This window comes from Lathamus discolor, chromosome 5, assembly GCF_037157495.1.
Source record: "Lathamus discolor isolate bLatDis1 chromosome 5, bLatDis1.hap1, whole genome shotgun sequence".
Taxonomy (NCBI): domain Eukaryota; kingdom Metazoa; phylum Chordata; class Aves; order Psittaciformes; family Psittacidae; genus Lathamus; species Lathamus discolor.
This window is the reverse complement of record NC_088888.1, coordinates 120,507,297-120,534,720: the sequence shown is the minus strand read 5'-3', so window position 1 is coordinate 120,534,720 and position 27,424 is coordinate 120,507,297. Positions and strand designations below refer to the sequence as shown.

The following is a 27,424-nucleotide window of genomic DNA, read 5'->3' as shown; positions in this document are numbered from 1 at the left end:
TATCAGCAGACTTGGTTCTCTGGCAAGAGAGCTTACAAATGAACAACCACTGGTGCGTGATGGGCTGAGTGGAAGGGAACTGGTGAAAAGGCAAGTGGATCCAGGGAAGTGCTTCAAATGCATCCCAAGGGACATGCATCGCTTCCTCCCGGACACCACTCACAGCCCAGGTGTTTTCTGTGTGCGTGTGTGTGTGGGTAATATTCAGAGAAGGGAAAAGGAAGGGATCCTTTTCCTTCCCACTACCATACTGCGGCCAAAAGGCTTGCTGAAAAGCTGCACAGTTTCTCATGTGCAATGCATGGTCCGTCCCTAGGAGGAGGCACTCCAGGGATTGGTTTTCCATCACCAGAGCTGGGGGTTACCACTGTCTGTACTATTCCACCTGCCTGTACTGCAGGGGAAAACCTTCATATTCTCACATCGTGAGACGGACCAAGAAGCAGCCGATTAAATAGCAAACCAAGGGTTTCATTTGCTACCATTCCCCCTTCAATTTTACATCAGGAAATGAATGAAATGGAAAACGGGAAAACTAAGGTGAATGGCAAATCACCCAACCCACGCAGCAGTTCTGTTCACAGCCATTCACCTGAAGAGAACACATCTGTGAACTTGATCTAACAGTTGTTTACATCACTCAAATACTCGCATTGGTGGGTCCTGGTAGTTACCTCCTCCTCCTAAATCCCATTTCTTTAGCAATGACTGCTCGCTGTGAACTACAACCAGATGTGTAAAGATGTAAATGGCACTTCTTGTTGGACACGTCATGCGGAGGGATGTCCTGCTGCCCTCCAGGTCTGTGAGAGTTAGCACCCAGTTTGCAGTCAGTGGATTTCTCAGGGAGGGAAAACCCAACCAAACCAACATAGAGGTGAAGCGCTCAAGGGTTCAGTGACATCATTCTGCGCAGCAGCCTGCACTGGAGCCCCAGCTGCATTTTATACCTTCGAGAGCATTCAGCTTAGCCTAGAGAAACGTTCCATCGAGGCATGCTTCTTCCAAGCATTTTTTCCCCGCTCATGTAAGAAGGAAGCAATTGATTAATGTACAGGTTTGGTTTAGAGTACAAGAAATCTTGGCAAGTCACAGTATCTATTATTAATGGCAAGATCAGTATTAAAAAGGAATCCTCTTTTGCTAACTACACACATGAGCCATCTACACACCGCGAAAATGAAAACCACAAGATGCTCATAAATACAAAATTTATGTGGAATTTCAGTAAAAATACCCGTTAAGTATAAATCTGCAACACCTTTTTATATAAAGGCAATCCTGTATAACATTTCCAAGAACAAACCCACACAACAAGCGCCGCCAGCAGGGGTGCAGCATATACAGAGTATTCCGAGACACACGTACAAGTTACACACAGATCTCAAGGACGGGAGTTTTGTCTTTCCAGCCTCTTTACAAAGCAACCCGCTGGATTTTCACAATGACTTGCTTTAAAGCGTTCACGTTCAGCTCCATCAGGGACCGGTTTTCAGAATGGCATGCATCCCATTTGAAATTTAAATTGGTTCTCAAAAAACCCCCTCATTTTTGACATACAGCTCTGGCTTACAAGCCTTACAGCCCTTTCGAACAGTGTTAGGAGCAGCTTCTCCAAGGACATTTTGTCTACACTGAGCCTGCAAGAACGAGTTAAAATTCATCATAACAGAACAGAGATAACAGAGCGCTCAGATTGCACAAAAGGTTGACACCGACTTTTTTTGTTGGAAACACACCAAGTTTAATACTATTGTAATAGTCTAATTTAGTGCTATACTTGCATGATTCAGGCAAAATGTGTTTTAGTGGGAAAGAAACCTGGTTCTGGCAAGTACATTAATATTACACTTTTACTGCATAGCGAATGGTCTTCCTGTTAAACACAAATATAGCCTTTATAGTGTTTCCTGCTTGTTTGCCAGATAAGCATTAGTCAAAGTTGAGCATCTCCAGTATCGCACTACAATATTTTTCCTACAAATGTAAAACTACATTGGAGATATCAATGCAATCATAGCACCTATTTGTCTGAAATCTTTGTCACAATTTAGTGATCTTTCTAATAAGGTACTTCAATACATGTCGAATACAGTCAAGCCTGAATTAACAGCAATATTGCCTACTTTATTAGTTGAAAACACAGGAGTAATGACATGCATACAATGTTCAAGAATCAGGCTGGTTTGGGTTGGAAAGTATCTTAAGATCATATAGTTCCAACCCCCTGCCATGGGCAGGGTTGCCTCACACTAAACCACAGCTCATTTCCAGACTCACAAGAGATAAACTGCTGTCACTACTTAATCCCTACTCATCAGACAGTGATCTTACAGTTAGGTCTATTCAACAGAAAATATTGGGTATCTTCATTTTAAACTATCCAATCTTAATGGTGATGTGTAAGACCAGACCAAAGCCGCCATTACCTGGGGTGAATACAGTCCCCCATGTTTTTCAGTGCCTGGTAGTTTTGGGAATATATAAACTGTTATGCAAGTTCATGTATCTGAACGTACACATCAACTCCTGCTTCTCTCATGGAATACGGTTAAAGTTCTGTTTTTCTTTAGGCTTTTAAGAGCTCCTGATGAACAGAGAATGAGCAAAGCAAACACAGAATGGAAACAACGAGTCTGTATTCTGAGCTTTTCAGCGCACAGTTCTTCCTTCCGCACCGCCGTAACCACAGTCTCCTTCATTTTTGCAAATAAAAGCTTACTTGGAGTTTAGTGTTGGGTTTTTTTGGTTTGGCTTTGTTTTTACTTTTTAAAGAAAAAAGCTGCTATGTACCTCAACTGCTACCGAGTTCTGCTGTCTGCAAGCTTCTACGACTGCCCAGTTACATGGGACAACACCCGAATACCACCAACTGTTCTCCCTATAGTGCAATGTGTATATATATATTATCAACTGTATGTTGTCACACACGTGAAAGTGTATTTACATGTGTCCACTGTATGAAATTCAAGCTCCAGATTGAGAACATTCTTTTTGACAACTCGCATTCAATATATGCAGTGTAATTTAGTTCTTTGTGCAGACAAATGCAAAGTTTCTACCATGTATTTCCAAGACAGTATGCAAGAAAACATAGACAGGAAAAGCTGAGTTTTCTTAGGAAATATGTTCTTTATGGGCACTGAAAAAAGGAGCAACAAAACTTTCAACACAGATTGGCCTTATTAATTTCAGTCTCAAAAGAAACCAGCGTTTTGCACTTGCAACTTGCCTCTTTTAATGAGACAATCTCACCTCTGATTACTCTTGCAGAGCAAGATGGAACTCATGCATGTTAGCAAGGTTTACACAATATAGACTATAAAAATTAATCAAGATTAAGACACATCTTAAGCACAGTCACACATCAACAGAACAGGAACGTACAGGATCTCACTGTAGGTATTCCTTACAGGAAAACAAAGCCTTACACACTAATCAAGTCAAAGGAGAGAAATACTGATAGCTTTAATGACTGAAGTTTTCTAACCACACCTAGTGCTGTCTACCTGCAAGCTGTTTTCACTTTAAACAGTGCAATAGACATACGCTGATATAAGAAGAAAAAGCATCTCCTCAATACCCACCTGCGCCCCTCTCTTTTCCTAATGTGCTGATTCCAGTGGCAAAAAGTAGAAAAGCAATCTAAGGTTAAAACCTTAAGTGCCTCTTCAGTTACTCAGTCAGCTTGAGTTCTGCCCAAAGTATTCTGAGTGGGAAATGGCAGAACTACATTGCATATGACAAGCTTGTACTGGCAAGAAATACACAATGCTAAGTGAGTATTTCTTGCTTCAATCTCTTGAAGGGAAAAAAGGAAGAAAAAAGTCATGCTTTGGCAAAAATCCCTCCTGACCAACATGATTTCCTTGATGCCTTTTAAAAAGTTCAAATGTAGTTTCAACATTTAGCTGCCATTCTTTCTGAGCCTGAGGTTTTCAATTACTTAAACTCCTTAGGTCAAAAGACTCGGCTGACAAACTTGAGCTGTGCAGCGTGCCTCTGAATTACCAACAATTGGAAAACCTGGGGGCACACTGCATGATAAACTTCCAAAACAAACGTTAATAAAAATGAAAGAGAAAGGTGCTTCAGTTGAAAGCGATAAAAACAAACCCACTGTACACAACATTTAATAGAAGACTCGTAAGGTGCCTTCTTTCACTACTGTACCCCTTATCTAATGCTTCTGTGGCATTTGGAAACGATAAACATTCAGAGAGAAAAGTAACAGTCCAACAAGATACTGTGAAGAGTTAAAAGTCCCAATCTTGCTTAGGTCAATGCTTACAGGAACACAAGCACAGATGACCATTTTACAGCTGCTGAACTGAGACTTATGTCCCTTTTCTCTTAGAAGACTTCAAACAGATATGATATGCTTATTTTGATTGTCATGGCTAGAGTTACACAACACACAGCATCTGTGTTTGAAAAACAAAGTAAGCAAGCATTAGCTTTAAAAAAAGCCCAAACTCCAAACAACAAAAAGTAACCCACAGAGGTTTTGCGTAAACACAAATGACAAATCAAGTGTAAGCTTCAGCTTCAGACCCAGGGTCTGATATGTCTTTGGTCCAAGTGTACAAAATACACCACTGAAAAACCCCTATAGTCCGTTATCAGCCGCCTGACTCTTACGCTGTCTTACTGAGCTTTCAGTCTCTGAAGCAGCTAACGGCTGCTCACTTATGTCTTCAATTTCTTCTTCCCCCGATTCTTTTCCAAGTGCTAAATCCTCCTGTGAGTCATCAGCACTTGAATTTGCTGCATCTTCTTCATCTGAGACATCTTTTACGTCTGCATTCCCTTCTGCATCATCTGCGGAAAGCTCTGCAGCCTCCTCCTGTTCTTCTAACGCAGCATTCTCTACGTTATCCTTTGTAATTGCTTCTTCTAAACAAAAGAAGAGTTTCAAAACCTGAAGTTAGACTGAATCTCAGAACAATATCTATTAAAGTTACAGCACCATGTATGTATTCTGAATATTCATGAACTTTATTACTGCAGACTTGCACAGGACTGCATTCTCTTGATCTTTCAATTATTTCAAATAAATCTCCAGTAGTTATTTCTCTCCCATTTTCATTTGTTTTTCTTGCAGATTGGGCAAAGATAGCGTTCACTTTGTTCCACCAAGCTACAAACCAAAGACAGCAATTTTACTTGACTCCCCAAAGAGGTATAATTATCAAACAAATCACTTAGGTAAGCCAAGTGGACAGCATACTGCTCCAGTCTGCATAGGTGGGCTTTTCTTCTGACAGTGAGGAACATCTAAGGTTTTGAAGATGGTGATTTTGCACACTTAAGAATTCTAGATTTGGCTAAAGTCTTATTGTCAAGTGTCACAGATGCCTCTTCATCTTCACAGCAAATACACACAAATGTACACAACTACAAAACAGATTCAAGTACAGTTAAGTTTTGACTTCACTTAACACAAACGTACCAAAATGTGTTCTGGAACTTAACACACATTTGGTGCTGACAAGAGACTATTTTGTGTGCAAGGTTTTGCCTCCCATGTTAATAGGGAGCAGAATAATATTCAAAAGCCCTCCCACCAAGGATCAGGAAGGTGTGAGTGGTGTTCTTTTAAGGAGATGCAACACCTTCCGCTGTCTCCACACCTGCTGTCTCTGGATTCACTTGATTCCCTCCATCTCCTCCTTTCCCCAGCAACGAATAATTAAGACAATTTAACAGGCTCAGAACGTTGCATCTCCCAATATAAAATATTCCCTATATTAGGATGTGGAAGTGTCCTGCCAAGCAAATTCCTTTTGATATTTAAGCAACAGGTCTAGTGAATAGGCACCTGCATAAAATACACAAACCAGTCTCTCCCTTCAACACTAGAAGCTAGAGCAAATTACTTTTGGGTTTTGGGGTTTCTTTTCTTTCTGCTTGGCTATCTTCCAGGTGGATGTTTTGATATCAATGTTTTAGAGCCCAACATATTAATCTTTGCCAGTGTGACTAAAATGAATACCAGGATTACTGGTTCACATCTAAGTTCTTGAGAGTGTATTGCCCTCCCTCCTACAAGTTTACATTTAAACCTACAGTACCTCACCCACTTAAGAGTTCTTACCAGATGTTTCAGTGCTGTATCTTGACTTGGATGGGCAAAGGCAGTCTGAAATCAAAACCAGCATCTGCATAAAGATAAAAAGGAAAGACATTTATTAGCAGATCATCCCAACAGTTCCTGCACTTTTAAGTATTTTCTTCCTCATCCTTTTAAGATAGACATACAATAAGATTTAGAAAATTACATTCTCTTCCTCAGAGATAAAACCTAAATAAAAACACTGAAAGAAAAGTGTTTTCTCAGTGTATACCAACCAACATTCTCTGTTTTCTACTACAAAGTTTCTGCCTCCTACTTCCCTAAATTTATTCAGTATTGGAAGTGCTGGCATCTTCAGAAGAGAAGCCCAGAACACAGTTGAGTATTTTTATTTATTTAAAACTTAGGAAATAATCTTGATCAAGACTTTACGTATTTCAGGGTGTTATTCCAGCCCTACCCCGGCTCTCCAACACAAGATGTGCACTTCCACCTTTTGTGCTTGTTACTTAAAGCAGAACTTCAAATGCACAGAAGATATCTGTCTCACTGTCGCATGCTAAGAATAATGCAAAGGGAAGAAAGAGAGACAGAGGAGACCATGTTAAAGAAATACACTTCAATCACTGAAAAGCTTGTTAGAAAAAGCTGAGATTAACTTCATATTTTTTCAGCTTTTTCATTTTTTATTTATATTTTTAAGTGAAGGAGCAATAAGGGAAGTTTGTCTTAAATCTTCATATTCATTTGCTTCTTGTTACACCAACTTGATTTGCACTCATTTGGTGATGAAAGTTTAAATACAGAAAAATGCAGCTGTTTAAATTGTATAATCAAAGAGTCTTGCTCATATAGAACAAACCTGTACATGTGTATAAAAATGTGTCTAAACACACACATGGCTTTGAAAATCAAATCCCTATGCTACCAAGAAACACACTCCTGATTTTCCTTTATATCACTAATTTTTGGCCTGAAGGGCAGAAATCCAAGTGCCAGAAACAACTTTTACACCTCCCACATGAATTTAGCAGCTAGTTAAACCAGTCAGTTAAACCAGTTATCGGCATAACTGCTTTAAACCACATTTGCAGTTGCAGAACATGCTCATGGACCAAACAATTGGTCTGGAAGAATCATGGAATGGTTTGGGTTGGAAAGGACCTTAAGATCATCCACTTCCAAGTCCCCCCTGCCATGGGCAGGAACATCTCACACTGGGCCATGTCACCCAAGGCTCTGTCCAACCTGGCCTTGAACACTGCCAGGGACAGAGCATTCACCACTTCTTTGGGCAACCTGTTCCAGGGCCTCACCACCCTCACTGTAAAGAGCTTCTTCCTTATATCTAACCTGAAAACATCTATCCCCATCTGTATCTCCTTTCCCAGCTCAGTTTCTCATTTAATATTGATATTTGAGAGGTCACAGAGCCACGCCATTCAAATATTCTAAGAGGAAGTAATCCCAGCTCCACAGGTAAAGCAATTTTGGACTGTTTCCACTGATGAAACAGAGGGCTCAGGATACGGTCCTTAATATTTGCATATATAGCAAATAGGTTTGTCTGAAAAACCTTCCTGATGTTTTGGAGATTGATATATGAAAGCATCAGTTATGGTGCAAGAGAGGTCAGATTTTTCAATTAGTAATGAGAAGTCAAACCAAAAGATCGTGGGGAACATAAGAAGTGAAGTCATATTTCATTAAAACCAAGCTGTAACCACAAAGCTATGCCCAGGAATAGAGTAAATCACTTAAACCCCGAATGTTCAAAGCCTTTAAAAATATATTTCCATCCTTTTGATTAGGAGTGCAGCAGCACGCTGAAATTGCTAACTCCCACAAACATAATCCCACTCCAGCTAATAAAAATCCATCAAGCCAGTGTTTTCAGAAAGTTGAAGTCTTCATAGAATTCTGATCGCATGCATTCAATCTTTAAGTACAAATTCTTAGATACAAGAGGCTGATATAATACTCACTTGTTTAGTGGATGGACTAAAGAAATCTAAATTGAAGTATGGATTGCATAGAGGTGAACTTATTTGAGTGACAGTCTCAATCTTTACCAGACATAGGCTACAGCACTGGAGAGTGGATCTGCGGTACTGAATACTAGAGAATTTTACTAGAAGAGACTAGACTGTTTCAGTTGGAAGGGACCTACAATAATCATTTATTCCAACTGCCTGAGCAATTCAGGGCTGCCCAAGTTAAAGCATGTTATTACAGGTATTGTCCAAATGCCTCTTAAACACTTACAGGCTTAGGGCATCAACTACCTCTCTAGGAAGCCTGGTCCAGTGTCTGACCACCCTCAGTAAAGAAATGCTTCCCAGTGTCCAGTCTAAACCTCCCTGGCACAGCTTTGAACCATTCCCATGCGCTGTATCACTGGATACCAGGGAGAAAACAGACACCACTAAAATAAGGTACTTCATTATATCTTACCAGTAAAGTTTATTCTTTTTTTCACAATTTAATACAAAGCAAAAAGTTCTAGCCAACTGAGAAAAAGAAATAGGTTTTCTTACCAAACCAAGGAACAGGCCAATCAATAAAGTAACTAAGATGAAGACTGCATATGACATCCAAGCATGCATTCCAAGAGTGCCAGTGAAGTAGCTATGAATTTGCTGGAAATGAGAAAAAGATACTTAATAACTTCATAGCTAAAACTACTTGCGATTTACATTGCTGTCACCATTACATGAAATGATTTCTAAGACCTTTCATTTAACAGTATTTACACTCAAGTCCTCTCTCAAGCCCTGGTCACCCTGGAATGTCATACTATAAATCTTTTGATACCATTACAGCTTGTTTTTCTTTATGGAGTTGTTCACATTAAGAGGCTTTTTAAGCAAAAAATGACAAATCCTTCTTCCTATGATAACTCAGCATCCGAGATGCCATATGTCATCTTACTGTGGATAAATGTATGAGGAAGCCTCACAGCACACAGGAAAATATCACAACATTCTTTATCCTTATATTCTGTAAGAAAGTGCCAACTGTCAAAGACAGAATGTCTGATGATGAACCGACAGCATGAACCTGTGCATTTGTTCTTATGGCCTGTGTTGTAGGAATGAGACCACACAGTAAGCACCCATGATAACTACAGTCACAGCACCATAGAAGCCTATGAAGCTGATTATTACAAAGAAAGGTAACCTATAACTTACACATTTCAAAACCAAAAAAGGAAACCAAAGCAGGTTTAAATCAAGTGTCCTTTCATATTCACTTCACAAACACACCACCAAGTGAAAAAAATTAACCTCATGCAGACCTTCATCCCCATAATTACATCTGGGAAGCAGAGTGGTAGACACTTAGAAGCTGCACAAGATCAAAATACATCCTTAAATTTGGGAATTCATTCATTAACTAAAATTAAGCCATTTAGTTCTTACATAATCTCTTTAGTTCTTGTAAGGAGCCACTCTAAGCAGACACTGAGTGATTTCACTTATACATTTAAAGAGGATAACCTGAATACAATATTAACATTTCTTTGAAGTCTGTTATTCAAACCTACAAATCCAATTGACTGAACATCACGTTGAGTCAGACAGCCTGGTAGGAAGTGAACAATGACATTAGACCTCTTCCAAGAGCATATCCATTAGAAAACAAACCACTACCAACATTTTCTGAAGGTTAAAATAAAAGACCCTGGAATTTCAGTATTTAAGTGTCAGAACAGCTTCCAACATTTATTAACGCATATGTAGGAACAGAACAGCATAGAGTGAGGAAATGTATAGCTGTAATATTCATCAAAGTGGAAAGCAAATTAAGAAGGTTTCTTCCCAGAGCATTTAATCTTTCAGGAAGGAAACTAGCCAGAGACAACATCATTACGCAGCAACCACGGCAGATAAATGCCAGAAGGCTATGAAAAGTTAGTATTATCCAGTGAAAGAAAGAATAAAAAATAGCTTGCACAGGAAACCTAACAACTGAAAGTTTTGTTTGACTCTGGGTAAAATACTCACTGGAAGCAATACAAACGCTGTGCAAACTCTACTATATTCATTTCTTGTAGCACGTTACAATACTAAGACATTTTACTACAGACAAATACAGTCTCTCAATCTTGGGTAGACTTGAAGTTTTCGAGGAAGAACAGTAGCAAAACTGGAAAGGTCTGAGAATTCTCAGTATTTGCATGCTCCAGGAAAATCTTTAATAGCTCCCAAATTAAAGTATCTTGAAACATGTTTAAGTTCCAAGCATACTTCAGGGTATGTTAAGAATTTCTCCTTTACTGCTGATAATTACTGTCCAAATTTGTGGTGTTCCTATGCAAATGGCATCGAATTTGAAATCCAGATGCAGAAATTCTTGCTAAAATACTAAAACCATTACCCTCTCTTCTCCTGTGCAATACACTAGATGCAAACAAACTGCAGAAGAGCATGATTTACAACTCTGAAAATTAACCTGGATATAGTCTTTAGGAAGAGTATTAAGTGAAAGAACCTGGTAAATACTAAATATACTCGTGTAGTTTACAGCCATTTTTGCGGCAGCTCTCAAAAAACTACTTTATACTGTTAGCACACTTTGATAGGACATTTTAACTATACCAAGATAAGAACAGTACGTATTTTCAGTATTAATAACCTTTATAATCAAACTGCTATTTTTGGCTTAGTCTATTAGTACTGCACAATTCTAGAGCAAAGATATGATGCAGCCAATGTACAGTCAATGTAAGGAAAATTTAAGTCTCATAAAAGGGTAATAAAAATATTCAGTTAGCTTTTGACTTATAAATAGATTATTATTTTAAGGGAGGATGGAAAACACTACCACACAGTTACTTACCCTGATATATTCGGAGAGGTGAAATAGCCCTGCCATGCCATGCATCCTAGAAAACAAAGAAACAGAAGAAGAGGTTCTAAGAGACACACGAATTGAGATATACAACAAAACGCAGGGACCAGAAAAAGATTCTATAGACTTTCAATGCCATTCAGGCCCCAGTAATTGTCAGATGAAGGCTACTGCAACAGACATTTTCTCTGCATTATGTTCATTTACGCCAGCTCACTGCAAAACATTGCAGCAAGGACTTGAAAAATAACATTTGAGCATAATCAAGAAATAGCATTTCCAAAGCTTAACCCTGTGCAGTCGTAACTGCCTCTTCCCCATCTCACAGCAGCACGTAGCCCTGTACCTCCTATCCCCATTACTGAATATCCTGCAGCTCTTCCTCATTCTCAGATGAAAAATAAGGGCACTCACTGGATCTTTGACAGGGGTGTACACATAATAGCTTTAACCAGAATGAAATTCAGGCCACTCACATCTTTGGTTCACCCTTTATCTCATGCAGGCATTCTATGCTATTTCAAAGCAAATCCAATGCTCTGCAAACAAATTCTGATATACTGTGTAAGCACTACACTGTTTCTTATTTCAAAGGAGGACACTGGACTTCCTTGTACACAAATAAACAAAAAACCCTTCAAGCTAAAGGCTGCCTGCCCCAAATAGCCACAAGTCCTGAAGTAATAATCTACATAAATATGCATTTAATTCCAGTACTCAGCAGATACCAAAACTCACACTTACATAATGATCAGTGGCTGAACTTTTTTGCTATATGCATTTCCAAAGATGATATAAACAAGCCTTAGCAGGCATGAACAAAAGCAAATGCAGAAAATAAACTGCTTTTAAAAGGTAGGAAACTGAAAAGTAGGCTGTCAATACAGATAGCTTCTGCAAAGCCTACATGTCTAGGGAATAAAGGCCTTATGTCTATAAGCTGTCAACATAGCACCCTGAATGAATAATGAGCTATAAGACACACTTCTTGTTAATAAAAACAAAGTGTTACATTATAGAAGACGGAGACTTCCATCCTGCCACAGGCTCCACAGCTTCCCATTTTCTCTCTAAAACATAACCTTGAAGATCTTCCAATGTCCGTGAGCCTCGGTATCTGCGAAATACTCCATCATTGGCACTGAAGAACCAGAAACAGGCATTAACAGAGATATCCCTTAAACTGTATCCATGGTAAAAAAAAAAACAAACCCAAACCACCCCAAAATCCCCATATACATTATCTATAGATTTGACTTGCTCAAAGTTGAACACCTAAGCATTTTCTGTATGCTTTGAAAATGAAATCCTTGCTGAAAGGCTCAGTTTCTAAGCAGCATGAGCTTTTTGCCATTTATTAAAACTGCTCTTTTTCTTAAATATTCACTCATGCTATAGCAAATACAAAGCATCAGGTTGACAACCAAACCATTTCTAGACACAACTTAGAATACCATGATTTAATTAATGGTTCAATGTTTAAAGGATGACATCTTATTGAAGAAGAGATATACAGCAAACATCTTTTTTATCTGTTTTTAACAGTATTGATAACAGAGAACATAATAAAGTCACTTAAAGTCTCAGATGAGGACTTCATCATACAATCAAAACTCCGGCAAGAAGCTGAACTAAAATAAAAAGTCAGTATTCCTTCATTTTCACTACAAGTGACAAGGAGGAGGCATTAGCTTAAGGATTCTAAGCAGTAACAGAAGCAGCACAACAGTGGAAAATTTCTGTACTGTTTTACATGCAACCTATATAGTCACTTATTCGAATGAGGAATTTTAGTGACACTTCGATAAGTATGTCTGCTCACACACTGTCATGTTTCTAGAAGGCAATGCTGCAAACCTGCACCAGCTTTTACAACTGATACTAAGTACTGTTTCCAGACTGAAAAAAACATAACTTCAGGTACAAAACTGTTTGTAGGAGAATCTTCCATCTTAAAAGTACAACCTTTCTGTTCATTAAGTGCACTGAGTTGCTAAGAATGTTTCAGAGACTGACAAAAGTGAAATAAGCCAGTTGTTCATCTTCCATGCCACTGTTCAAACAGGACAGGAAAAAATACATACGGAAACAGGCAACTGTTTTTAGTGTGACACACTTACTGGTAAATTGTAGGAAGTGTTGTGATAAAGAAACGACCACTCAAGCCTAGAAAGAGAACAAAAAAACGTATCAAATGGTTAGATAAATCTGAAATTTCTCAGCATTCTGAGTTATCTATAAATACCTACAAATCTGTATTTGTAGGTTAGAAAGCAGCAGACTGCATAGTTCTTACCACTCTTTTGTAAATACGGGTTAACAGTTTGTCTTCAAAAATGCTACAAACTGTAACAAACACCAAATACAGCCAACAAAATAAGGTAAAATGCTGATCTTGAAGAATGCTTACTGCAAGATAATTTTTCTACATAGATTTTTTAAATTGCTATCTGCACACAGCTGAAGTTGCTGACCAGACCAGCGGTGTGCCCCTCCAACCAAGACAAAGAAGAGCCATACTAACACACCCAGAATTCCAGGATGCTGCGTGCTTGTGTCTGTGCATAGTCTCATTCGTATGACCTTTGTTTCATCTAGAAAGTGGGGCCACAATAGAAGACAGCATTGACAATAATGACTTACAATTCATCCTCTAGCTGACTAGAAGTTATTTCTTCCAAATGATCCATACATACTGCATAACCAGTCATACCTTGTAGGAAGGCTCAATCTCTTTCATAAGCATGCTTGTAGCAAGACAACATTATGGATGTTTCTAGGTTCTTATCCTTCCTTTGTCTGCATCATTCCTCTCTAGGTAAATACAAATGGTATGTGAACAGATCAACAATAAAGCTTCAGATGTATTCTGTAAAATACTGCTAACTTAAGACGTAAGAGTCATTTTTGCACCATCCAGAAGGGTGGGTCGCAGAATCACAGAATGGTTTGGGTTGGAAAGGACCTTAAGATCATCTAGTTTCAAACCCCCTGCCATGGGCAGGGATGCCTCCACACTAGGACCATGTTGGCAAAAGCTCTGTCCAACCTGGCCTTGAGCACTGCCAGGGATGGAACATTTACCACTTCTCTGTGCAATCCGTGCCAGTGCCTCACCACCTTCACAGTAAAGAATTTTTTCCTTATATCTAACCTGAACATCCCCTATTTAAGCTTGAACCCATTACCCCATATCCTATCACTACAGTCCCTGATGAAGAGCCCCTCTCCAGCATCCTTGTAGGCCCTGTTCAGATACTGGGTCATGCCAGCATTTTGAGCGTCAGACATAAGACAGCAGAAAGCGTAAATGAAGGTTGAAGTAGGGCTTCAAGAGGCTAACTAGAATTAATCCCCACAATGAAAGTGGCTGTTTCACTGACTGGCAAATACATGGTAAACTTTTTACAAGCATCACTAGTGAATGACAACATAACTCATTGGACAGAGAAAAAAAACCAAACCAAATCATCTAAAAGCAGCTTGAGGGGCAGAAGGCATTTGAAGTTCTCCAGCCTTGCACTCAATATTGCTACAGAGTAATAGGTGCAAGTGCTTCCAGGTTCACTGCTGCATTAAGTACACTAGTGAAGATCTCCCAGCACATGGCTCAGCTGTAAAGCGAAAAGCTCCCTAACATCTCACAAGCAGGGTGGCTGTACAACTCCACTAGCCAAGCTGTCAGCTGAAGATATTCTCTCCACTCTGCTTCCAAATCTGAAGAAAGTCAGGGCTACTTGACACTACCACCTCCTACCAATTAGAAAACATGCAAGTGAGAGGAAGAACAGGCCTAAGTGCTTTGTAATATCATTTATTATTCAACACATCCAATTTAAAGACTGCAGGAATGAAAAATGTGCTACTAATGGAGTTTATTTGGAGGAAAAAAGATACTTCAGAGATTATAACCCCTAGATACAGAGTCTAACTCCATTAGTAAGGGCTAAATTCCTCTAGCCAGCAACTGCCATTCATATAAAGTATCAAAGTAAAGAGTACAAATCAGTTATTTAACTTTCCTTTTTATAAAGTTCTGTGAAAGTCTTTCGGGAAATTAAGCCCTAATTTGGCTTTCAATAAAGCAAACATCTTTTGGCACAAGGAATAAGCTGTGGAAAAAGGATTGTAGCAAGAAAATTTCTGTCTTTAGAGACAAACACGAGCCAGACTGAACTAAGCCAAGTATTTTCAGAAGTTTCAGTAGTAATGTTTTTCTTAGCGTGAATTCCCTCATGGAACAGGCCAAAAATGGTTGTGGGCTGGGTTTTTTGTTGTTGCTGTTGTTTGGGTTGGTCAATGGGATATTTTCTTTTTTAAGATGTTTAAATCAAACCAAGTACAAGTACCTTACAAAAAGGACGCCATCTTCATTTCAACTTTTCAGCTTTCTGCCTTTATTGCTATAACAGGCAGGGTGGTGGAAAACTATAAACCAGCTAAAAGCTGTGCCAGCACAGGGAGGTATAAAGTAAACAAGAACACAAGTGTATAGTAAAATTAATCAAGCAGACAGCACAGCTGCACAAGAGAAACCTAGGTGGAGAGCCATAAAGAACATAATGAGCTTAAGAGCAGCGAAAGTCACAGGAACAAGGAAGAGAGTCTCTGAAATTCTTACAAATGTTAGTCAGGCAAATAGGAAACTAGCTGTCTTACCAGTAGCCTAATCTAAAGCTACTATCAACAGTATCAGAATAAATAATGAAACTAGAAAAATCTTTTTGCCAAAATGCATCTAACCACCCCCCAAATATTAGTTGGAGGTTTGTTGCTTATCTAAGGTACCTCCTTTGATCAGTAAAACCAGCTGTGAACAGCCAGCTATAAAAGGCTAAGAACAGACAGTAAGTTGGTCTTGTGTGTGCTTAATACAAACTTGAGCTGGGTAGTTAACTTGAAATACAATTAAGCATCTGTCTTTGCTTGCAAATCAAACACCAACATGCACCCACTATGAAGTCAACAGCTACTCAAGAATAGGAGAAAACCTTCAGTATTTGCACAGCACACCCTAAAATACACAGAGAACACAGATGTCATCTAAAAATACAGCTGCTTTCATCCAATAACTACTCAAAGAAGATTACAGAAGATACGAGAAGTCTTGTTTTAACAGCTAAATATTGGGATTTGAAGCTTAAAGAAGACTCCACAAATAAACAGAACTTTGAGATCAGGAAGCATCTCCATTACTTGGTGTTGAAATACTAAGTGTTTCAATAGAAAAAATGGCAACACTAAGCACTAGGACATCAAGCAACTGAAATACGCTGTGAATCCATTAAAGCTCTGGTGGACTTAGTATTTGGCATCTGCTGTAATTAAGCACTATGAATGGCTACTTTCTCCTGCAGGTTTTGGAAGGGTAATTTTATGCACCTGTGCACTCATCGAGTGCTTTTCCTCTCATTTAATGCATTTCTTACTACTTTCAATTTGATGAAGGGGTTATATAACTAAAGCTAATTAAGGTACCATTGTGCAAGCAAGAACACGAGATAAGGCCCTTAAGCACACCAACCAAAAGGCTGAAGCATAAGCCTATTATAAAAATACCTCAATAACTTTGGAAAGCTTCCAAAGGAGCTCATGCATCTTCAAAATTACATCAGCACCAAAGGTTAAATACATAATAAATCTCTGTTTTCCAGTTTGGGTATTCGTTAGTTTTAGAAGAGGCTGCTGTTCTCATGCTTTGTGCTGACCCGGATACTTCAGGCATACTGCGTATACTTTGATACAAATTCATCAGTTTGGGTCAGCCCTTTGACTTGCAGAAGTCAAACATTCTCAGAGGTCAAGACTTTCAGCAATTAGAAATTCAAATATTTAAAGAACTTCTGGTTTAAAGTCACATTTAAGGTCTTAAGAACCTGGCATCACTCAGCAGTCAGAAAAATTCATGCCAAAAGAAAGCATCAAGTACGTGACCCCTTGAGATCCCAACACAACCACTCAAGTTTGGTTTTTTTACCAGGAAGAATAATTTGAGACCCTAATTATTTTATTTTTAGAGCCTTGATTCTTAAAGTGCATTTTTAAGTTAGTCATATCCAAATCCACAATCAAGATGGAAATCCTTTTATTTGAATACTGTGTAAGCAAAAGAATCCCTGTCTAATTGGGAGAAAACAGGATAGGATTATAACGAAACCCCACCTGCAGCCTTAACTCCAGAGTAATCATTAGCTTTATAATGTAAAGGAGTTGGCTTTAAATTTACATCTATGAAAATAGTAATATTTAAATTCATCTGTTTAATATACAGTTAAAAATTAATATACAGTTAAAAATTAATATACACACTAAAGGAGAGCCCCACATCAGCAGTTTTTTGACATAAGGTTTTATATACTTCTAAACTTTTAACAAATCAGTAACCCATACAAGGTCTAGAGCAGCTGTCATTTTCTTGTGAACTTCAATTGCTGTATCTGAGACCAGAGTTTAAGTAATTTCCCTACTGCTAATTTGACAAAGCTCACTTGTTCAGTGTGTTTTCAACTAATAAAATGGACATGTTTTCCACACGCTTTTAATGGTTAAAAGTAAAAATCAGTAAAGCTTAGCCTTTTAATTCTAGTAATATCTCTCCCTAACTCCATCAGTCTTTTGATACTGCCAATAAAATCTTTTATCCCTTCAAAGCCAAAACAAGCATGAAGCACTCCCAAGAGATGCAGAGGTTTAAACAATATTGGTACTGCTAACACAAACGTGTTCAGAACTTTGGAGGGCGCCACTAAGGGAATAAATAAGATTGTATTCATGTTTCAGTGGACAGTTAGGAAACCCCTTTTAGAAACACATTTGCAGATGTGCATCACGAACACAAAACAACAGTGACATCTACTTTAAAGCACTACTAAAATTAAATGAGACTATCATCCAGCACCATCATGGAAACAGTTAAGAACTTATTAAAGCAGGCTCACCCTGTGGTAATGTTACCACACCCTGAAACTCTCTGTAACTGGAGGCTACAGAACTAGATTCTTGTGCGGACAGTTTGGAGAGAGGAATGAGACAGGCAACAGCTTTCAGTGAAGTAGATTAAAATAGAGATTAAGCCCCTTTTAATACAGTATTAAGCCAGATAACTCCCCTAGTTCATTAATCCTTTGAGTTTATAAACTTAGGCTCACAGGTACCAACTCTATGGAGAAACAAAATGTAGATAACATTATTTTGATTCAGAAACCTCTTTTCTGACTTGGCTGGTATCCCAGGCATTCCAGTAAAAGAAAGCACACCCCAAGATACTAAGTAGCACTTACAGGAAATAATCCCTTTCATTAAAAGTGTTTCATACTCTACCTGGTTCTTGAGTGACATCCACCTTTCCAATAGTGATATCTAGATGTTCGCTCTCCCTTGCAAAATTCTCCCATGTCAATTCAATCTGTTGACAAGCTGAACACCAAGGAGCATAGCTGGGGAGGGAAGACAGATTGAATATATATCAATCACAAAAAAAAAAAAGGCATTTTTCTTTAAGTCTACAAAGACAATCAAGTAGGTTTTTATCAATCTCTATGTTCCTCCTCATGTTATTAAAACAAAACCAGATCTCCACAGATTTGAGAAATTCACATCCAAGGCCCACACCATTTGTGATATATTCTATTTGCATATGAAATAAATCCATTTCCATGGCAGCTATCTGAATTATTGAAGCCAGGCTGTCCTCTGAAGCTGTATCCTTCACTGTAACACTTTGCATTGACTTCCTGCATCTCAGAACTTCTAGAAATTACATTTGCCTTAGCCCACTACTCAGTATATCCAAACATTCCCTTTCTGACAGTATGTTTTGATATTTAAAAGGAGTGCATATCAGATTCCTACTGCACAGACCAAATGTCCTTCTGAAGTCTTGTTTTCCCCCAGGATTAATTTCAGCAAAATAAAAAAGCATTTTTCAAGAGCTGAGTTTTCTACACTATTGATGGGAATAACCAAACTAAGTGGGCAGTTGTTACTGATAGTATCAAGGCAGAGACAGAACAGACAGGCTCAGAAAGTTGGGTCTGTTCAGCCTGGAGAAGAGAAGGCTGAGTGGAGACCTCACAGCAGCTTGCAGTGTCTGAAGGGAGGCTATAGGGATGCGAGGGAAGGAATATTCATTAGGGACTGTAGTGATAGAACAAGGGGTAACAGGGTTTAAAACTTAAACAGGGGAAGTTTAGATTGGATATGGGGAAGAAGTCCTTTAGTGTAAGGGTTGTGACGCACTGGAATGGGTTGCCCAGGGAAACTGTGAACGCTCCATCCCTGGTGATGTTCAAGGCCAGGCTGGACAGAGCCTTGGGTGGCATGGTTTAGTGTGAGGTGTCCCTGCCCATGGCAGGTGGGTTGGCACTAGATGATCTTAAGGTCCTTTCCAACCCTAACTATTCTATGATTCTATGATTCTTCTAATATAAAAAGGATAATACCAGATAATGCTTAAACTCTGACAACCCCCTTTTTGCCATCTACATGTATTTTACCACAACTTGGCTGACAAACTCTGTGTCAAACTTGTGCAGCTGGCAATGGTCTAACATATATGCAATTAAGGTAACACAGAACAGCTAGGTATAGCACGTAACTGAGCCATAGCAACTGACCATACACAGACTTATCCTTTTGCAAATGAAAAGATACCTTTACATGATTTAAGCTAATGTACCGGGGGTGTGGGGGGGTTTGTGTGTGGAGGTGGAAATGTATAGATGCAGATTTCTGGTAGCAAAAGTTGTGGGTCTAGAGACACACTACTTCTCACAGTAATTCATAGATGCTACCACACTCCTCATCCATTGTTAGCAACAGAAACAAATTTCTTCATGGGCAGAGTCCAGTGTCATCCACTGGGTTAGACTGGTCCCAGTCTAACTGGGACTTCTGGAAGGAACTCCCTTACTACTTCAGTTTCTCTGCCACTACTAATATCTGATCTAAAGAATGGCACTTCCTATTCTCTGACTCTCTTCTGATCAGGAATGATTACTTTGGTAGTGGCTGTGGACAGAGATCTCCCCAGCCACCTGCAGATGTTTCATGTAAATAAGACTGAACCTAAACCACGTCATTCCAAACAGAAGAGATAGAATCAAACTTATTCTGATTATCTCATGGCAGTTCTGAAACCTCAATATTTGAAAAAGGAAATTGTGACAGGAAATGTGTTCCCAGGACAGGAAGTTAAAAGGATACAACTTAAAAACACATGTTGTATTTAACTGTACTAGAAATTTATGACTGTAAGTAGGAAAGCAAATACCTTGGTTCTTTGAATCAACATCATTCTGTGCAAGAACATCCCAGAAAAGTACATAAATCTTTTCCTGCCGAGAAACAGACCCTTGGTATCTTTTAAAAAGATGCTGTTTGCCATTGTGCTGCCGGCCTATAGAAGGCTTTTAATTAACAGTTTGACAGATACTGTAGTTTAAAAACAGTATTATTTCATGACAGTAGCTTGACTGATAAGTAAGAAACTCCATACATCTATCAGATAATGCTGCTGATGTCGTTCTAAAATTAAAGAATGAAGTTTGAATAGTTTCTAAGGGCAGCTTCTCTAAATGCATCAAACTCACACCATGAGATTTTCACGATTAATACACTCATTAGCCTGTTTAAGGCACTATCTGATACTGAAACAGAAATTTGGGCCCTATCAACATTTACGTTTGACATTCATGAGCATTTCTCCTAACTGAAATCAAGTGGAATATTCATTACACATGGCTGATATTAATGTAATTATAAATACTTTCTTTAGCTCAAAGCAGCATTAAAATCTACCTATTTTACAGTCTGGTTGCTACTGAACATAACAGCAAACTTCACAAGCAGCCTCAGTCGTTGGCTTCCTAGTTTTTATTACCAGCACTGGATATGGGATGGCAACAGTCACATCTGATGCGACAAGATCCATCCACTCATGCTGAACACTGGCAGAGATAATCAGGATTAAAATTTCCTTTACATTCCTGAAATTACAAGTCCAATTTTGCCAGCCAGTAAACACCCTGTCCCTACACATATACAAGAGAAAACTTACAATGGCTATCAGATTTTTCAAGAGTTATCACTGTTTACTTCAACATCCTCACTTTTCTGAGGCTTTAATGTCTTGTATTTGTTATGCAGCATTTGAAGCACTAAGGAATCCAGGATTGCCTTGTTGTTTCTCCCAGTCTTTAAACCTTTCTTTCAGTAAGTTACAGAAGAGTAAAACACTTAGGTCACCTTTATCAGAAGTTCCCAAAAGCTTTCTGCAGCCTGAAGAACTGAAGCTTAAGGAGGTAATTTATTTCAATGTAGGCTGCTAATGAATCCTCTAGAACTGTGGCTGATTCGTATTCCTACAGGAGTCATTGTATAACTATTATTCTTATACTCCTAGACAAAAATCTGTAGGAGTAGAAAAGCAGATCCATGTGTGTGCTGTGAAACCAGACTGCATTATTTTTCATCAAGTTACAAGATGCAAGACCAGGTCACTTACAAAAGCAGATGTAACCAAATTTCTCAGGCCGTACTCCACAGACACACAAAGACATAATTATCACCTTGTCAACACCACCAAATTTGGGGGCTGTTGCTTCAGCTTCTCGCTTTGCACAAGGGGGCACCTTTAGCCATTAACTTGTTTTCACTGTGCCCTACAAATGTGCCAAATAAACACCACTCAAGTCTTTCCAATTTAAAACCAAAGTCCTTTGGAATTTGGACCTGGGCACCTGGTTAAGGAATTTTCAGTAGCCTGTTGCACATTAAAAAGCAATTTACTGAACTCCACATTTAAAAATCAGATGGAAAACACTACATAACTGTAAATTACACATAGCCAAGTTATTCACTGCAGGCAGGTAAAGCACATTTCTCAACACACATTTCATTTGCGGCATTACTAGACCTCTTACATAGCACTATGTTTTACAATTGAAATATCCTCACTGTCTACTCTCCACAAATAAAGCAACTACCATCTTCTGGTCAGGTGCATTGCAAGAACAATTGACCAAAGTAGATTATTATCACTATTTCAAAGTAGATGGGTGTTTTCAAGTTCCTACTCCAATCCATTACAATACCTGAAGCTTTTTCTGACAGCATAAAGAAAGCAATCCAAAAACAAAATTTCAAACTCTTAAAAACAAAGTCTGTGTCTATCTCTGATCTATAGCATAAAAGATGAAAATTTAGTTTACAAACACCAGCAATTTCACTGATGGCTGCAATAAAAAACATACTTCACTTAAAACTAGGTGGAGCAAATGTGCCGTTCTCTAGACCTGATCAGTAAACTCAGAATGACTTCACTAAGATTTACTGATTTTCCCACTCCAAGCCACCTATCTCCTTTCTTGTAACTGCCTGGGTAGCGAATTCACCAATTCACTCATGTTCAAATGAATGTAACTGTCTCTTTTTATCTGCTTTCTGCTACCACTATCAGCAGCAATCAGACATAACCTCAAATACCATTCTACACTTCGAAGGCAGTTCCACAAAGATGCAAGAAACCAGGAATAAAGGCAAAAGCAGCTTGTGGATACAAGCAGGAGAGGAGTTGCTGAAGAGAAAACAGCAAATTAGGCAAAAGTAAAGTTTCCCCATTTAGTCTTTCTTGATTCAAGACACATAACTGTCTGGAAACCAAGCTATTTGCTGGATTTCAGATTCTGAGTACTATTAAAATTTGAGGTCCAAATGTTCAGCCAGTACTTAATAAACTGCTAAAAGCAGTATCAGCATGAAATAATTACTACTTTTAGTCTCTTAAGTAGTTTTGCCTTATTGCTATAGATTTCATAAGCATACAAAGAAAAAAAGACAGTGCCTGTTGTCTTTAGGTGTTACCTTAAGCCTATCATTTGATCCCTATTTTTTCCTAAATACATATAGGTCTTGAGGGAGGATAGGCAGCTTTGTAATTTCAACAAACAATAAGCTTCAGAAGGTCAACTGCTTCGTTTTAGTCTAGTTTTTGAGTGAGCAGGTGGTACCAAAGATACAAAAGTCAGTCCCCGTAATCTACCAAGACCTGCACCACAATAATACATGCCTCGGAAGCTGACAAGAAGCTTTCTCCAGGGTGCCAACCCCCCCCAAAATAGCCAGGCAAGATCTCACAACACAAAACCAGCTGCTCCACAGAAGTTAACCAAGTTTCTTTACAAACTTCCAAATGCCCAGCTACCTCAAACAGCAAACAAAGGAGGTTTCTTCCCTGGATTCTCCAGCCAAGCTTCACTCACATGCCTTAGATCATGGTTGAGCCCGCTGAAACGACAACACACCAAGGCACCACTCTGGGGAAGTTGTTTCAGGATGCAAGCTCAACATCATGAATAGCGCTGTGATGAACTACAAGCCAAAGCATATTCTCCAAGTTAACATTTCAACTGCTATTTCCACTTGTTCAACAGCTCAGTAATGAAATGCATTTTAAACTTCCAAGAACAGGATGAGAAGCAAAGCAGGATATATCATAATTATTCAGCTCTCTAGTTTCAAAACCAAGAAAAAGACAAGAATACCATCTGCAATTCAAAAAAAGACCCAAACAACTTTCCATTCACAAGCTTTTTGGGTTTTTTTAAAGATGGAAAAATTATTTTTAAATCAGAAAGCAAATCAATCCCTGAAAAATTATGTGGAATCTTCCAGAACTTCAGCAGATTAAGTTCCATCACTGTACATAGTTTTGTCCCCTTCTATAATAGTAGGGCATCTGCTACCAGGATATTTCAGTTTCACATTGTATCAGCTGCTGTTCAGGCAATGCACAGCACAGTAATGAGCCACATGTTCAGTTATTAAGTAAGAGTCCATAGATAATTTGGTCACTTCCTCTGATCCCAGTCAAGAGGGCTGCAGGAGCTTCAGAGCGAGGGCTTTGGTAACTTCATTTTTCATTCCCCTACTTTTTAGTTGTGTAGTGGTGATTTTGTTTTGGGTTATTTTAGGGATAGGACAAAGAGAAACCTAGATACTAACAAATTCAGAATGAGTAAGAGACTATACTGTCACAGGTGACAGAAAATTCCCAATCTTACTGAACTCTCAGTTACAGTTAAGTTACAATGACTGTTAAATCATTTTTAGTATTATTCAAGAGTTTACTTACACAAAGTGGTTTAATGCTTTTAAACAAACAGCTTGAAGCATCTAAATACCAAAACACATAGATTTGCAGCACACCCCCTTAAAACTACAGACAAAGTGCTAACGGGAGGACTGAACCCTTTTAATAATCCAGTTTACTAGACAGAGAGACAATGTTTAACGATAAATGACAATGAGAAAATAAACTATAGGCCTACAAATTAGGTATGATAAACTACCCTTGAAAACATTACTATTACTTACACTATTCTCCCAATTTTCACCTGCCTAAAATTAAAATAGAAGATTAAAACATTATTTTTTAGATACACACATCACTAAGTTTGTACTGAAGCAAGCAGAAACCAAAGCATTTAACACCCTGTGTGGGAACTAAGCTGGAGTTTTCCCTCATGGGCAAACACCTAAAGTACTGCAGGTGCAACAGAAGCATATTAGTTTCATTTGTAACCAGAGGCACAAAGCATACAAATTTATTGATGGGGGGGTGGGGTTGTCTGTCTTAATCTACTATTAAATTAAGACAAATCAAGCTTGGAGCAAGCTATGTTTCCAAATGCAAAATGTACCTTTAAATAAACAGATCAGAAATGCCTATATTCCTGAAAGGCACAATATTAAAGACAAAAGGAAAACTCCTCACATTAACAAAGCATTATCTTGCAGCTACAGACTGGAAACAAGTCAATAAGGAAACCTTTTGAAACGGTTTGTTCCAGCATCACACTCACAGCACTTCAGTGAGGATCTGTGCGCTGCGATAGTAACAGTAAGTAAAAAGTGTTGCAATATCTTTCAGGAACACAAAGTGATCCAGATGTTTTTATCAATGAAATGCAGCAATGCTTCCAGTGCCTGCAATTTTGTCAGCTATGAATAACTAAATACTTTCAGCCTAGTCAGCTAGGAGGGATGAAGGAGGAAAAGTCCCATTTAGACAAATCCCACACACAAGTAATTTCAGACTTAAGTTTCTCTCTTTGTGCACCTGAGAACAACAACAAAGCAGTGGCATACTTTAATGTATCTACACTACTTTCACAAATCCAAAGCATGACATCAAACAGAAGTAGTAGCACCCATTCCTACCACGGCAGAAGGCTTCAAGCCTTTTTAGACACAACTAGAAATCTCAAACTCTTACTAACAGAACAGCAGCATCGAGTTATCATCCACAATAAAACCAACAGTTCTTTCTCGTTTGGAAGAAAAGCAGAAACCACTTGAATTGTACCACAGAAAGCAGCATGGAGAACCAAGGATCTTTCACACATCAAACACTGTACATAAAAATAAGCCTATTTCAAGCAATGCAGCAACATGTACCATATTCTGCTAGCACTAAAGCTAACTTCGCCTCTGTTGCTACTGTCAGCTACCTGTCACTCCAAACCACAGTACAATCTTTCAAGTGAAGTAAAGACTCACAGGATTTCAACTTTCACTATCCCAACCATGCTGATTTCAGTCAGTTCCTCTCCTCTTTTCTTGCTCAGAGGCATGCACCACTAATTATTTAAGTATTTTCTCTTAGGAAGAAGAGCTCTGAATCACCATATGTAACCTTTCTCCTCAAGACTCACCAAAGTGTGTATGAATCAGCAACTTTCAAACCACAGCTTGCACACAGGACTAGGATGTCAGAAGTGGAAAAAGTTCAATTTACAAAATAAACTTATCTTCTCCCACTGTTTAGAACACGACAAATTAAAAGGGGAAAAAGGTACTCAAAATCAAATCCAAATCCTTCGCTACGACAGTGAGGATCCCTGGGTGCCTCAATCAACTATTTCAGGATTATTCTCATCTATTCACTGATTAATACCAGATGTCCAGTAGGATTCTGAGCAGTAAAGCCCTAGGGGAAGTGACAGTCCCTCCCCCAAATAAGAGGCTGGATAACTCAAATCCAATACTAAAAGAAAACTTAAAGCAGCTGGACAAGTATTTATGAGGGAACACAAGCTCAGAGGTTCATGAGCAACTCAGTTTCAAACTCAAGCACTTCCACAACCAGCAGCACACACGCCCCAATAAAATCCTATTTCATAACTGCACAGCACACATATATCATGTGATCATACAGCCTACTTAAACTACTTTTCTAACTGCTATCTTTAAACAACACTCACGTTCCATTCCCCCCTTCTGAACATAAGCAGGCAAGCTAGCCTCCAAGAAGAAAACTTACCTGCACTTCAAGAACAGTATCATGTTACAAGTGAAGCCATGACACCACTACAGTTAGTCAGAAGCACTTGAACAGGTAGATGAGGCCCCCAGTGACACGGTTTAGTGGTAAACTTGGCAGTCCTGAGGTGATGGCTGGACCTGATCGTCTTAAAGATCTTTTCCAACCTAGTTGATTTACGATTCTGTGAAACCCCCAGCCAGCAACAGGCAAACCTTTCTACCTGTCACCAGAATAAAGCAACATCACCACTAAGTTAATGAGATCTGAAGCACCTCTCTTGAAGAGATAGCTCTCTTCCAGACCAACGCAGCCAGCAGTGAGGGTACCAGGGTGTTGTGTAACACAATTCAGAAGCCTGCTCCTACTAAATATTACCTAACAAATTCAGCCTTCCTCTCTTGCACAGAACCCAGCAAAAGTCCCGAACAGGTAAGCAGTGCAAGGTGTAGAGCCCGACACTATTCCCTAACAGCCAGTTGTCTTGAACAACACCGCCGACAAGCTCGCTGAAATGCGCCCGGTTTAACCTTGGGGCGCACTGCAGCCGCTCAGGATGAGAACCTGAGGGAAAGCTCCTTTTACCCGATCATCTCAGGCAAGGTGAACGTGTGCCTGCACGGCCAGGGCCCGCAACGCCTGCTGGAAGCGGGGACCGCAGCCATTAGGAACCCTTACGTGTGCCCCTCAACACCCTTCCCGGGCCTGCCACTGCACGGGGCGGGTAAGGAGCGCGGCCGCCCCCGCATCCCCTCAGCGGGACAGGAAGGCCGGCCCCGCTCCGTCCGTACTGAGGCACCCCGGGACGGGCTCCACGCCGAGCACCCCATACAGGGACTTCCTCCCCCTTTCTCCCCTCCCGGCCCGTTGCCTGTGAGGGTGGGGGGAAAGCGGCCGTTACTCACAACTCCAACATCCACTGGCCCTGCAATACCAGGCTCCAGTTGGAGCCGCCCAGCACTTGCACGCGGCTCCGCGGCTCGCCGGGGCTGCCCGCCCAGGGCAAGGACGAGACAGCGGCGGCGGGACCCAGCAGCACTGCGAGGAAGAGGAGCAGCAGCACGGAAGCAACCAGAACCCTCCGCCTGCCGCCACAGCCACCCGCCGCCATGTTCCAGCCGCCCGCCCCCCCTCAGGAAGTGAGGGCGCCAGCGGAGGCGGGGCCCGCGCGC

General features: G+C 39.6%; 1 protein-coding gene across 1 annotated transcript; it reads right to left on the bottom strand.

Moving 5' to 3' along the window:
* Positions 1–1,194: 1,194 nt before the first annotated feature.
* TMX4 (thioredoxin related transmembrane protein 4) lies at positions 1,195–27,377 on the bottom strand. The gene is made up of 8 exons (XM_065682358.1): positions 27,158–27,377; positions 18,251–18,366; positions 13,051–13,096; positions 11,943–12,071; positions 10,919–10,964; positions 8,614–8,715; positions 6,098–6,161; positions 1,195–4,896 (listed from the first exon to the last, which is right to left on the bottom strand). The coding sequence occupies exons 1-8, from the start codon at positions 27,361–27,363 to the stop codon at positions 4,610–4,612; spliced, it is 996 nt and encodes a 331-aa protein (XP_065538430.1). The 5' UTR covers positions 27,364–27,377; the 3' UTR covers positions 1,195–4,609.
* Between the last annotated feature and the right edge of the window lie 47 nt (positions 27,378–27,424).